This window comes from Emydura macquarii, unplaced genomic scaffold (genome assembly GCF_026122565.2).
Source record: "Emydura macquarii macquarii isolate MOO-44397 ecotype Brisbane River unplaced genomic scaffold, CSIRO-AGI_Emac_v2 contig_1253, whole genome shotgun sequence".
Lineage (NCBI taxonomy): Eukaryota > Metazoa > Chordata > Testudines > Chelidae > Emydura > Emydura macquarii.
In genome coordinates this window covers 41,527,922-41,540,198 of record NW_027131390.1, presented here as the reverse complement: position 1 = coordinate 41,540,198, position 12,277 = coordinate 41,527,922, and the positions used below count along the sequence as shown (strand labels likewise).

Genomic DNA, 12,277 nt, shown 5'->3' with positions numbered 1-12,277 from the left:
TTCCTGCAAGCAGGGGAGGGATGATTGCAGGGCAATTAGAGACACCTGGACCTAATGAAGGGCTAGTCCAGGTGTACTTAAATGCTGCCTTCCCTAAAGGAAGGGGGGAGAGGGACAAGCACAAGCACAAGCACAAGCACAAGCACAAGCACAAGCACAAGCACAAGCACAAGCACAAGCACAAGCACAAGCACAAGCACAAGCACAAGCACAAGCACAAGCACAAGCACAAGCACAAGCACAAGCACAAGCACAAGCACAAGCACAAGCACAAGCACAGGAGGAAGTTGCCAGAAGGCTGGTAGCAGCTGGAGGAGACAGTGTTTCTCTGCAGCTACAGAAGGAGAAAACCCCTGGCCCCAGCTAGCAGAAGGAAGCTGGAGCAAGGTACATCCAGGGGGAGACAGGGTTACTGTGGACTCCCTGGCCCACTACAAGGGGTTGAAGCGTGAGACCCACTAGGGAGAAGCTGGCTGTTTGCCACAAATAGCACTTTTCCACTTACAGTTGCTACAGTACTCCATTATATTTGTATCAGTTATCACACTTTTAACCTTTTATGTATAAAAACTGATTTCTCAATATATCTTATCCAGACAAACTGGTAGTTTTTAATAAAACAATTTACATCCCTGAATAATAGTTCTGATTGTGGGAGCTTAGGTAAGCAAGTTACATTCCATAACTATAGCTCCATGTCTGAACTCAGGTTTCCGTAAAATTCCATTCTTACATGATAGCAGTAGTGTGATATCACAAGCTGTATTTGTCCATTTGTCTTTAGATTAACTGAAGAGTATATTAATTCAATTTGTTCAATAGTGTGATCACAAAGTGGTCTGTTCATCTAGTGTTATGAAGCCTTGTGAGTCTTAATTTGGTTTGGTCAACACACTGTTCAGTTGGTTATGGCAATATTGTTTCAGATGATCTGGGAAATGTGTTCCCCAGTAAGTGACTTGGAATTAGGTAAAAAGCCCATGTATTTGGAGCCCAAAGCAATTGTGGCCGCCCAGGCACTGCAGGAAATTACTCTTGAAGATTTTTCCTTCCTAATCAGGTTCACACTTCCCATTATTATGGAAACACAATCTGTATCAATGTAGAGATGGAGAAATTGGAAGTGGCGTTTTTGATTATCTTACCCCTTGTATATGTTGCAAATGTGTATACAGTGAAATCAGTGTCCAAGGTGGGATAGCTGCAGAATTATACCTATTTTTAATAAACAACCCAGGTGGGTTATAGAAATTCTGATCCAGGCCTGGATCTAGTTCCTATTTTAGATCTCTGCCACCAGATTAAATAAATAAATAGGGCATGTTTGGGAAACTATTCCTCCCTATCACCACTAACATTTGGTGTGGTTTGGTAAGCATCCTACTCCAGAGAACTGTCAAGTTACCCTGACCAAGGCTACGGATTAGACAAAAAGTCAGGTAGAAATAGCATGTGTCCAATGGTTGATTTGCACCCCAGAGATGGAAACTGATGACCTATGGCCCAGCTGTTCTATTTATTTTTACAACACTGCTCCTTAGTTTCATGGCATGGATTCTGGTCCCCAAGGATGCCATGGTTACATTGGGAGCAATTCTCCTTTGCCATATGGATCCAAAGTTTCATGAGGCAAAAAGAGGATCAGTTGATGCCTTCAGAGGACATTCCTTCCCCATGGACCTCAGTCTGGTTGCCTTTTGGACAAGGAGCATTTACATGCCTTGCAAGTGATGATAGGCAGTGAAGGAATGAATGTGTCTGACTCCAAGTTTCAAACTGCAGGATACAGATTGCAAGTTCAAACTGCAGGATTTGCATCACTTCTCCACCTCCTGCTACTCTGACATATTAAAAAATGTGAAAATAAATTATAGATGGCTTTCTCATGATGCAAATCTTCCCACATAGTGTGAAACTTCTTCCACCAAACCCTTCCAGCAGAAGAAAGTGGTTATGTCTACAGTGTAATGTAATCCCAGGCTTAGTGGAACTCACATCTGATGACCAGTATTAAGAAATCCTGGGCTTGAGAGTCTATAGTGTCTTTTAACCCTAGGTTAAGACTTTTCCAACCTGTGGTGGATTCTAGGGCTCTGGCGTCCACATGGTAGTGCATAGAACCGAGTCAAGGTAACCCCATCCCAGAGTCCCTAGTGTCCCGTCCCTGTTGCAGTCACTTGCTATGATTAGTGTGAAGTTACTAGTGAGACATGGTATGCTTGATTTGCAGATTAGTAAGGTTTAATGTGCAAGGATATTTTATATAATTAATTTTTGCCTTTATATTAAACTAACTGCAATATTTTATATTTATTAGATTTAAAGAGTTATGTATTTACTTAAGAGACTGTATACAGGAACAGCTTGCTTAGGAGCCCTGCCAGGGAATTAGGCCAACAGCATCTGCTGCAGTATTAGGCGTTGATGAAGTGTGCCCCCTTGCCTGAGTGGTGGCTTTTTATTTCTTTTTCTATATAGCATTTTTAATTTGCTTATTTTGGGTGATGTTTTTGTTTTTTAATTTTTATATCTTGTTTACACTAACTACATGTTTATGTTTTTATTATAATAATTGGTGCAAAATAGCATTTGATAGTGGGAAAGAATTCACCTTAATGTAAAATGTATGAACTCTTGCCCTTATTCATGTTTATTTATATGCAACTGTAAACTAACAAGCTATTTGCTGTGTTGTGTAAAACCCACACTTTTTACTATTTGCTATGGTGTGCAAAAATTGAGATACCACAAGGTTACTCATTACTCTTAGTCTCTGCCAACTGTAAAAAGCAGTCAGGCTGCTGAGGATAGGCCTCAACCAGTGGTCAAGCAACTCACCAGTGGTTAGGCAACTCAGTCAAGCAACTCAGGGCAAGCTAGGCCTCCAACAATCCCCTCCTTGGTGCCCATTGTGCTATTAAGACAGGCTACCACAATGTTTCTTTTGACACTCACCTCTAGCTTTGGCTCAAGTCACCCCATCAGAGGTTCAAGCGTTTATATTCTTCTTGCCAGCAGTGTATATTACAGAGTGTTGTACCACTTGTTGATACTGGACACTTTGTGATTAGTGTCAATACTAGTGAGACACAGTACGCTTGATTTGCAGATTAATAAGGTTTAATGTGCAAGATTTTTTATTAATGATTTAAGGCTTTCTTTTGGGTGGTCAAGCAACTCACCAGTGGTCAGGCAACTCGGATAAACAACTCCGGCGAAGCTAGGCCTCCAACAATCCGTCCATCTCCCCCTCCCCCCCCAAAATGTGACCATTCTCCCTCTAGGACTGTGATGCACTGTTGGAAAATTTACTGCTCACTCTCTGTCCACTGAGGAAAGAGTGGAAATCAAATTCTGCTTTGTTTGATCTCTCCAGCACTTATTTTGATTTGATTTCACTTTTTCCCATTCCTCTCTCTGAAGTTTCCTTTCTCCCCAGCACAGGCAGTGACCTATGTCTGCATTCTCTCTGTCATTCCAGGTGATGGGATGGTGAGTGAGAACGAGAAGAAGACTCTCCAGCAGAAAGATGCTGAGCAAGTAGAAACACCTGGGACATTAGCAGGAAGATCTAAAGGGAAAGTTTCTTGGAGTTGTGCACAGGCAAAATCCTGTGAGAGTCAGCATAAGCCAGAGAAAACCTTCAGTAGTTGCTCAAACCTTATTAATCATGAAAAAATCAACATTGGAGAAACACTCTGCACATGCCTTGCGTGCAGGAAATGCTTTGATTGGCACTCAGGCCTTCTCACACAACAGAGAATCCACACAGTAGAGAGACCCTACTCGTGCGCTGAGTGCGGGAAAAGCTTCTATTGGAGTTCAAACCTTGTTGCACATCAGAGAATCCACACAGGAGAGAGACCCTACACGTGCTCTGACTGTGGGAAAAGCTTTACTTGGAGCTCAGGTTTTATCAGACATAAGATAAGCCACACCCACAAGTAATAGCATAAATTTCTTGACTAGGGCTGGCCACAAATTTTTTTAAAATACATTAGCTAATTCCCACATAGTTTGCACCATTTTCTTCAGTGTGGTCTCTCAGCTCCACATGAGTTGCCTGCCTCTGTCTTATGCACCTCACCCTTCTTTGGGGTGATTTTAGGGTAGAAATTTCTACCTCTGCATCTGACGAAGTGAGCTGAGCCTCGTGAAAGCTGATGCCTGCTAAAATTAAATGTTAGTCTTTAAAGTGCCACAGAACTCTTGTTGTTTTTATTAATCAATGATTATTAGTCAAAGATTAATGCAGCCTAATACAGAAAGGAAGAATACCTATGTTACCACATCCCTCTGGAAGAGAGGAGTTACAGCAGTCACACTGTCTCAGTGGTTCTCTGCTTGTGCCTCCTGTATCATGTTTGTGCCTAGCCCTGAAATTACATTACTTCAGCTATCTCTTTGTTTATTGTTAGTAAAAAAGCATTTGGGAAGATCTTAACATGAGAACAATTCAAGAAAAATATGTGATATTATATGTGGAAACGGAGAGAAAAACTCTGATAGGTTCGGTTTTGGGATACGGGGGGTTAAGCGAGACAGTGATGATTCTGGGGGTTTGCTTAACCAATAAACCCTTTATTTTATAATAAACAATTCTATCCTTATAATAAAACAGTTCTATTTCTATAATAAACAGTTTCACAGCAAGCAATTGCACAGCAAACAGGGCAGGAGAACTCCGTGCACGAAAGGACAAAATGTGCCATCCAAGACTTTAGCGTTTTGTGATCTCTCCTGGATCAACGCGTGGCTGCCAGCATGTGACACTAGGGTGCCCGGTTTTGGAGTTCCCCAAAGAAGTTACAAGACAAACACAACAGAAAACAGTTAATCCATACTCACAAACATTATATACAGGTATACTATGCTGGCCAAATTCAGTTGCCGTTTGCTTTAGATACTGCAGACGGGAGAGAGCCACTGTGAGTGATCAGTTCACAGTGAAGCGGGCTAGTGAAGATGCGTCAGCCCACCGAGCCGACACGACCAAGAGATACGGGGGTGCCGGGTAGATTCAATTCCTCTCTGCCTTCTGCCACCTGGGTTTGAACTTTTATAGTTTCCCCTGGTCAGCAGAGGCTAAGTCCCATTGGTTGCTATTTGCTGCATGACCTTCTAAGGTCATGGCTTGGAGTTTAGCCAACCAGGTGCTCCTGATTTCCCGGGCAGGTATGAACCAGCCAACCAAGTGATTACAATTATCCTGGGCAGTTGCTGACCACGCACCAGCAGGTGGGGTCACTTCATTTCCTTATAAAGAGACAGGTACATGCGGCTCGTGCTGCTGAGTCAACCCTCCCTAGGCTGCCTCTTTATCCACGTGGGGGGGGGGCAGTGCAGGTGGTGCTGCAGACTCCACTATGCAATTCAGTCTCCACATTATATATAATGTTAATACTGTATATACTGTTAATTTTGGCTAATACTATAGCAGTTACAGATTTTCTCTCTCCTAACTTCATATATATTGTAGTAGCCAGGTGTAGCACAATACTAGGAGTTGTTGTTTTTAGGTGTAATTTACAGGCTGCTTATATCTTAGTTTTTGTTAGGCTTGCATTCTCCATCTGAGATACAAAGCAGTTCATACAAAAGTCACAGTGTCTATCTACTGTACAATTTCAGAGAAGTTAATATGAATATAAAGGACTTCAGACATAATACACTTAACATATTCACTACTGACTACTTTCTTATTTTGGTTATATAACACCACATTCCCACTTATAGTTGCTACGATAATTATTTATTTTTATCAGTTATCCCACTTTTAATCTTTAATTTATAAGAACTGATTTCCCAGTATCTCTTATGCAGACTTACTGGTAGGTGCACTGTGTGAATATTTACTGCCCACCGTGCACGTTATCAGGAAGCAGCTCGCTTTGCTAAAGGGTTGATCAGCTCACTTTCCATTGCACATCCGTGAGTCTCTCTGTTAGGCCTGGTCTACCCTGGTGATGGAGGTCAACATAACGTCATTTACGTTGATCTCTGAAAGCCTGCGTGTACACTGTCATGGTAGTGTTGTCAACTTAACACACGTCGAAAGTCAACGTAATAAAACCACCTCTGCAAGTGGCGTAGCACCTAATTCGATTTTATTGGTTCGATTTTGCATCAGTGTAGACAGAACATAACGTAATTCGAAGTTCCTGCCCCATTGTGACCGCTCTGGACATTCGCGCTCTGTTGTTACGTGGTCACGCTCACCGGAAATGCTCCCCTCCCCCCATGCACCAGGAACATTTGAATTTTCATTTCCTGTGCTGCTAACGTGGAGAGAGCTTTGTAGCTGAATTCCTCATGGCTATTGCAAGGCCCAAATGCGCTCCAGTATGGAGTCGACCAGAGGTCTTAGATCTCATCGGTCTTTGGGGCAAGGAGTCCATTATGGCTCAGCTCAGAGCCAGCAAAAGAAATGTAGACATTTATGGGATGATATCCCAGGGCATGTTGGAGAAAGGGCACAACAGGGACGTGCAGCAGTGCCGCGTGAAAATCAAGGAGCTGCGGCAGGCATATCAAAAGGCCAGGGAAGCTAACAGCCGTTCTGGCTCCTCTCCCCAAAAATGACGCTTCTACAAGGAGCTGCAAGCCTTTCTCGGCAGGGACCCCACCATGGTGCCACCCTGCAGCATCAATACCTTCGCTCCATCCCACTCCAGGGACAGTGATGAGGACTCCGTAGACGACGAGGAGGAGGAGGCTGAGGAGAGCAGGGTGCAGGAGATGGGGTGTCCCTTCTCCCAGACAGTCAGGACCTATTCCTGACCCCAGAGCAGTCCAGCAGCACACAGGACAGCACTAATGATCTCAGGGAAGGCACATCTGGTGAGGTTTTTTTTTCTTCTTAGCAGTTATGTTCTTTTTTTTTAAGGGGGGGAGGGGGCAGAAAAAGGGGATTTCAGGGGTTTAGTGTACTGTCTTGGTTTCCTGTTTGTTTGGGGGAAGAAGGGAGGGGGAAGGAGCGTTGCATCCCGGGACGATGAATCTCATCCCAACAGCCACCGCAGCTAGTTGCACTGTGGGATAGCTACCCACAGTGCACTGCTTTGACTGCTGACACAATCGTGGCGAGTGTGGCTGCACAAGCCTGGTGCAAGAAGCATAGTGTGAACATGATCCAGAGACTTCTAAAAATCGGGTGAAAGTAGACTTTAAGAACGTTGACTTCACCCTGCAGTGTAGACATACTCTTAGTGTGGTTACACATCGACAGTCAGAAGAGAATGGGTTAATGCAGACCTGATCTGCTGCCATTTGCAAAGGGGGGAGGCTTCCATTTTCAACTGAGTGGATTGCAGATTGTTGGGCTAGAGAGGACTAAGGAATTTGTCCCATAGAATTGTGGGATACTTCTAGCTGACTCCAGGGACCCCAGTCAAGTGGAGCTGTGTCTACAATGCAAAGTAATGGGGCTCAGGCCTTAGGGTTCAGCTTAATTTGATCTTCGGCCCTCCAGCCCTGCAGAGTCTGACCCCTTGGTTATTTTGTAATCTTTTTGTAATCTTGTTAAATTTTGTAATCTTTGAATATGTTGTTACCAATGGAAATGAAATTAAACATGAAGTAAATTATTACAGAATAAGAGATTTATTATGTGATAACCTGAATTATATTGTAACACTGCAAATTATATTGTTGGTTTTTTTTTTCATCAGTTTTACAAGAAATGGTGGCTAATTCTGAAAATTATTTGATGTATTTGGATTAAGGAGTGCTGAAGTGAAATCTCACTTCAAAGTGAGAATAGACACCCAATGTAGACTTCAATTATTTCTATTTCAGTTTATTTTGATAAGCTTTAAAATAAATTTTCTGTTAAGAGGAAAATTACTTTAGGAGACAAGATGTGTAACCTTCTACCCAGTTAGACTGTAATAGTGACGGCAATATAAACCCGGGTTATTCGAGTCTTCAGAGTTAGTGTTTCTTAACCTGTGCTTGAGTGTCCACACTAAATAGTGACCCTGGGTTTAGGATTTCAAGACCCGCATCTCACACCAGCACTAATGTGTCCACACTGCACAATGCAGACCCAGTCAAATCAGCCTAGCCCAGTTCCTAGTGCTCTCCCAGCTGTAGCCTCTCTTCGTTCATTGTGCACCATGGAAAACCTTGACTGTCCATCCCACAGCTCTTTACCAGAAGTAGTCTCGGCCCACCAATCCATCCAGCCAACTGTGTTTTGTGTCTGCAAGTTCCTGGCAACTGAAGCCAGGAACATGGAGGAGGCACCATTTGAAGAATTTGCCATGCTTGTATTTTCAATCCTGTTTCCTAAAATGGGCAGAACATCCATGAGATGCTGGTGGACATTTTGGTGGCATTTTCTGACTTACTGATGGCTCCTGACACAGGAGGAGGATACAACGCAACGGGCTGATGCTGCTCATGACACTCAATTCAGCCGCGGATGCCCCCTATGTAGTCCAGCGCTAGTGGAGCAGGGAAACAAGCACAGACTGGTGGGGTCATGTTGTCGTGTGGCCCTGGAGTGACCAGCAGTGGCTCCAGAACTTTCATGTGAAGAAAGCGACATTTCTGGAGCTTTGTGAGCAGCTCGCCCTGCCTGTGTGGTGTCAGGATACCTGCAAGATGGTGGCGATGTTCCAGTAGTGAGTTGCTATGACCATCTGGAAGCGGTCTATTCCTGACTGCTACAGGGCCTCCGCTAACCAGTTTGGTCTTGGCAAGTTAGCTGTGGGGGCACAGGGTTCTGAGGCCATCAGTCAAGTGATTTACCCAAAGATGGTGAGCATAAACAATGTCAAGAACATAATTTAAAAACATAAAGTCCAACAGCCCAATGGTCCATCTAGCCCAGTGTCCTGTCTTCTGCCAGTGGCCAGTGCCAGATGCTTCGAAAGGAATGAACAGAACAGGGCAACCATCAAGTGATCCATCCTTTGTCATCCAGTCACAGCATGTGGTTGTCAGAGGCTTAGGGACACCCAGAGCAAGGGGTTCCCTCCCTGACCATCTTGGCTAATATCCATTGATGGACCCAGCCGCCATCATCTTATCTAATTCTTTTTTTAACTCACTTACAGTTTTCGATTGTACAGCATCCCCTGGCAACAAGTTCCACAGGGTGGCTGTGTATTGGGTGAGGAAGTACAGCAGAACCCTGTTTATCTGATCTTATTGGGACCGGGACCAGATCAGATAATCAAACATTCAGGTAATCGAGAGAATGGGAAAGTGTGGGCTGCAGCCCCATTTAGGTGGCCACAGGGAAGATCGCCCTCTTCTGGACGTGTGTGTACTGGTAGTATGGTTAATTTAAAGAGCCAGATAATGAAGGGTCAAATAAATGGGATTCTCCTGTATTTCCTTTTGTTTGTCTTAGACCTGCTGCCTATTAATATCATTGGGTGACCCCCGGTTCTTGTGTAATGTCAAGGGGGTAAATAACACTTCTTTATTCACTCTCTCCACACCATTCTTAATTACTCATTCAAGTTAGACTTCTATCATATCTCTCCTTAATCATCTCTTTTCCAAGGTGAAAATTCCCAGTCTTTGTAATCTCTCCTAATGTGGATTCTGTTCCATATTCTTAATAATTTGTGTTGCCCTCCTCTGTATCTTTTGCATTTCTAATATATCTTTTGTGAGATGAGGCAACCAGAACTGCATGCAATATTCAAGGCGTGGGTGTACAATGGTCCCACTGATTGTTTCGCAGGTTTTCTGCTTCTGATGGCCCTTCAATAACTGCCAGTTTTGAGAGAATGGGGTTTCCAAACTGCACCCGGTGGGACTGATGTGCCCCTAGTTTGCCCTCCTCAAAAAGCACAAGAGTATAGAAACCACAAAGCGGACTACTCCATTGTTATACAAGTGCTCGTGAATTACAGCGGCTGATTCATGGACACCAAAGTGGACTAAACTGAAAGTTGATGAATCCATGGTTTTCTGCTGATCAGGGGTTTACTTTCATGGACTGGCTGGTGCACTATTCCCACCTAATGACTTTGTCATAAATTGAATAACTGATATTCAGAGGGACCCTGCTTATCCCCTTTTGCCTTGGCTTATGAAATCCTATCCTGATCTCAGAGGCCCTGGCAGAAGGTTTAATTACACTCTCAGTATGTGTAGAGTGGTGGCTGAATATGCGTTTGGCTGATTGAAATTCCGCTGGCATTCTTTACAGAACCATTTAAATAGCTCTGTAATCTGTGCTGTCCACATTCCTGTGGCTGGCTGTGCTCCTCACAATCTTTGTGACACTGGAACAGACCCCTGAAGTGAATGGATTGCTGAACTGATACGCTCAGCCTGAAAGTGTCCCTGCTTGTGCAGGGGGCACATGTGCAACACAGATCAAGGATACTTTGTACACCCAAACTTGGACTTGCATGGACCAATGGAAAAGGGGGAATATTACATTTACAAATGTATTTGTAGAGCAATGTCCATAGGAAGTGAAGTTTTATAGCTGTAAGCTACGATTGTTGGGGTAGTGATTGTCGTGAGTTGCTAACTATACATCTTCAGTGTTGCAGGGGAAGGGGAATGGTAGTGTGCAAGATGAACTGTGGATTTTCACGATGGGTGAATCTGAAAAGATAATTTGTGTCTGGGTACAGCTTTCCAGTTCTGGTTTCTCATGCCTTTCTCTTTATCCTTAGAAGTACACATGACCTATGACATGATGCAGTGATAACAACTTTCTTAATGAAATAATAACCTGTACTTGTTAACATAGATGCATTACAAAAATAACATTATTAAAGAATTGGCAGGCTGCAAAGAAAACACCAAAAGCAGTAATAAAGTTAAGTGCATGACACAAACACTGAACGGTGCAAAACAGTAAAATAAGTGCATACAATTAAAAAAAAATTTAACTCCTCAGTTTCTGTGCGTTCCCCTTACCCCAAGTTCTCCTTTCCTTTTCTACCATGTATTTGGTGCTGATGCCCAGGGATGGAGGACGGCTCGAGGGATGGAGGATGGCTGGGTACATGTGCCCTGTTGAACTAGCATTTAGTCCTGGTTGCATGTGTCTTAAATGTGAGCAATAGTTTGGCTTCAGTATTGAACTATTCAGCAGGCTAAATCTGGATTGCCGTCCCTGGGTGCATTTCTCTAAGGGGGATTTATAACTAACTACATGGCTACTTCCTTGGGTTTCTGTTTTAGGATTGATAAGGGTTGATGTTGGGCTGTTTTACTCTCATGATTTCACTAACCGGGTGACTTTATTCCAGTGTAACATCATTGTTTCCTCACTGATTCACGAATTTGACTATAACTGTATTGTTAAACCCTTTGTTAGCTGAGTGTTGACTGTAGAATCATAGAATATTAGAGTTGGAAGGGACCTCAGGAGGTCATCTAGTCCAACCCCCTGCTCAAAGCAGGACTAACCTCAGCTATATCATCCCAGCCAGGGCTTTGTCAAGCCAGGCCTTAAAAACCTCTAAGGATGGAGATTCCACCACCTCCCTAGGTAACCCATTCCAGTGCTTCACCACCTTCCTAGTGAAAAACTTTTCCTAATGTCCAACCTAGACCTCCCGCCCTGCAACTTGAGACTGTTGCTTCTTGTTCTGTCATCTGCCACCACCGAGAACAGCCTAGCCCCATCCTCCCTGGAACCCCCTTTCAGGTAGTTAAAAGCCGCTATCAAATCCCCCCTCATTCTTCTCTTTTGCAGACTAAACAAGCCCAGTTCCCTCAGCCTCTCATAAGTCCTGTGCTCCAGCCCCCTAATCATTTTTGTTGCCCTCCGCTGGACTCTCTCCAGCTTGTCCACATCTTTTTTGTAGTGGGGGGCCCAAAACTGGACACACAATATTCTAAATGTGGCCTCACCAATGCCGAATAGAGAGGAATAATCACTTCCCGTGACCTGCTGGCAATGCCCCTCCTAATGCAGCCCAATATGCTATTAGCCTTCTTGACAACCAGGGCACACTGCTGACTCATATCCAGCTTTTTATCCACTGTTACCCCCAGGTCCTTTTCTGCAGAGCTGCTGCCCAGCTCGTCGGTCCCCAGTCTATAGCTGTGCATGGGATTCTTCCATCCTAAGTGGAGGACTCTGCACTTTTCTTTGTTGAACCTCATTAGATTTCTTTTGGCCCAATCCTGTAGTTTAGCCTTAGTGATGTGGGGTCTGGATTAGATTTGTTCATTTTAATAAACTGTATGAAAGGGCCATTGAGTCACAGTTCTGTCAATCAGCAACATGAGCCATAACCATGGAGAGCCTAGATGGGGATCATCCGGTCCACCCTGGCGCCCAATCGGC

The 12,277-nt window shown here is 43.8% G+C and overlaps 1 protein-coding gene across 1 annotated transcript in view; it reads left to right on the top strand.

Annotated features, from left to right (window-relative positions):
- Positions 1-6,861, top strand: part of LOC137153367 (zinc finger protein 829-like) — a 39,728-nt gene extending 32,867 nt beyond the window's left edge. Inside the window, exon 6 of the mRNA XM_067548609.1 lies at positions 3,482-6,861. Within this exon, the coding sequence (XP_067404710.1) occupies positions 3,482-3,948 (467 nt within the window). The 3' untranslated portion in view covers positions 3,949-6,861. The remainder of the gene's footprint in view (positions 1-3,481) is intronic.
- Positions 6,862-12,277: the final 5,416 nt, after the last annotated feature.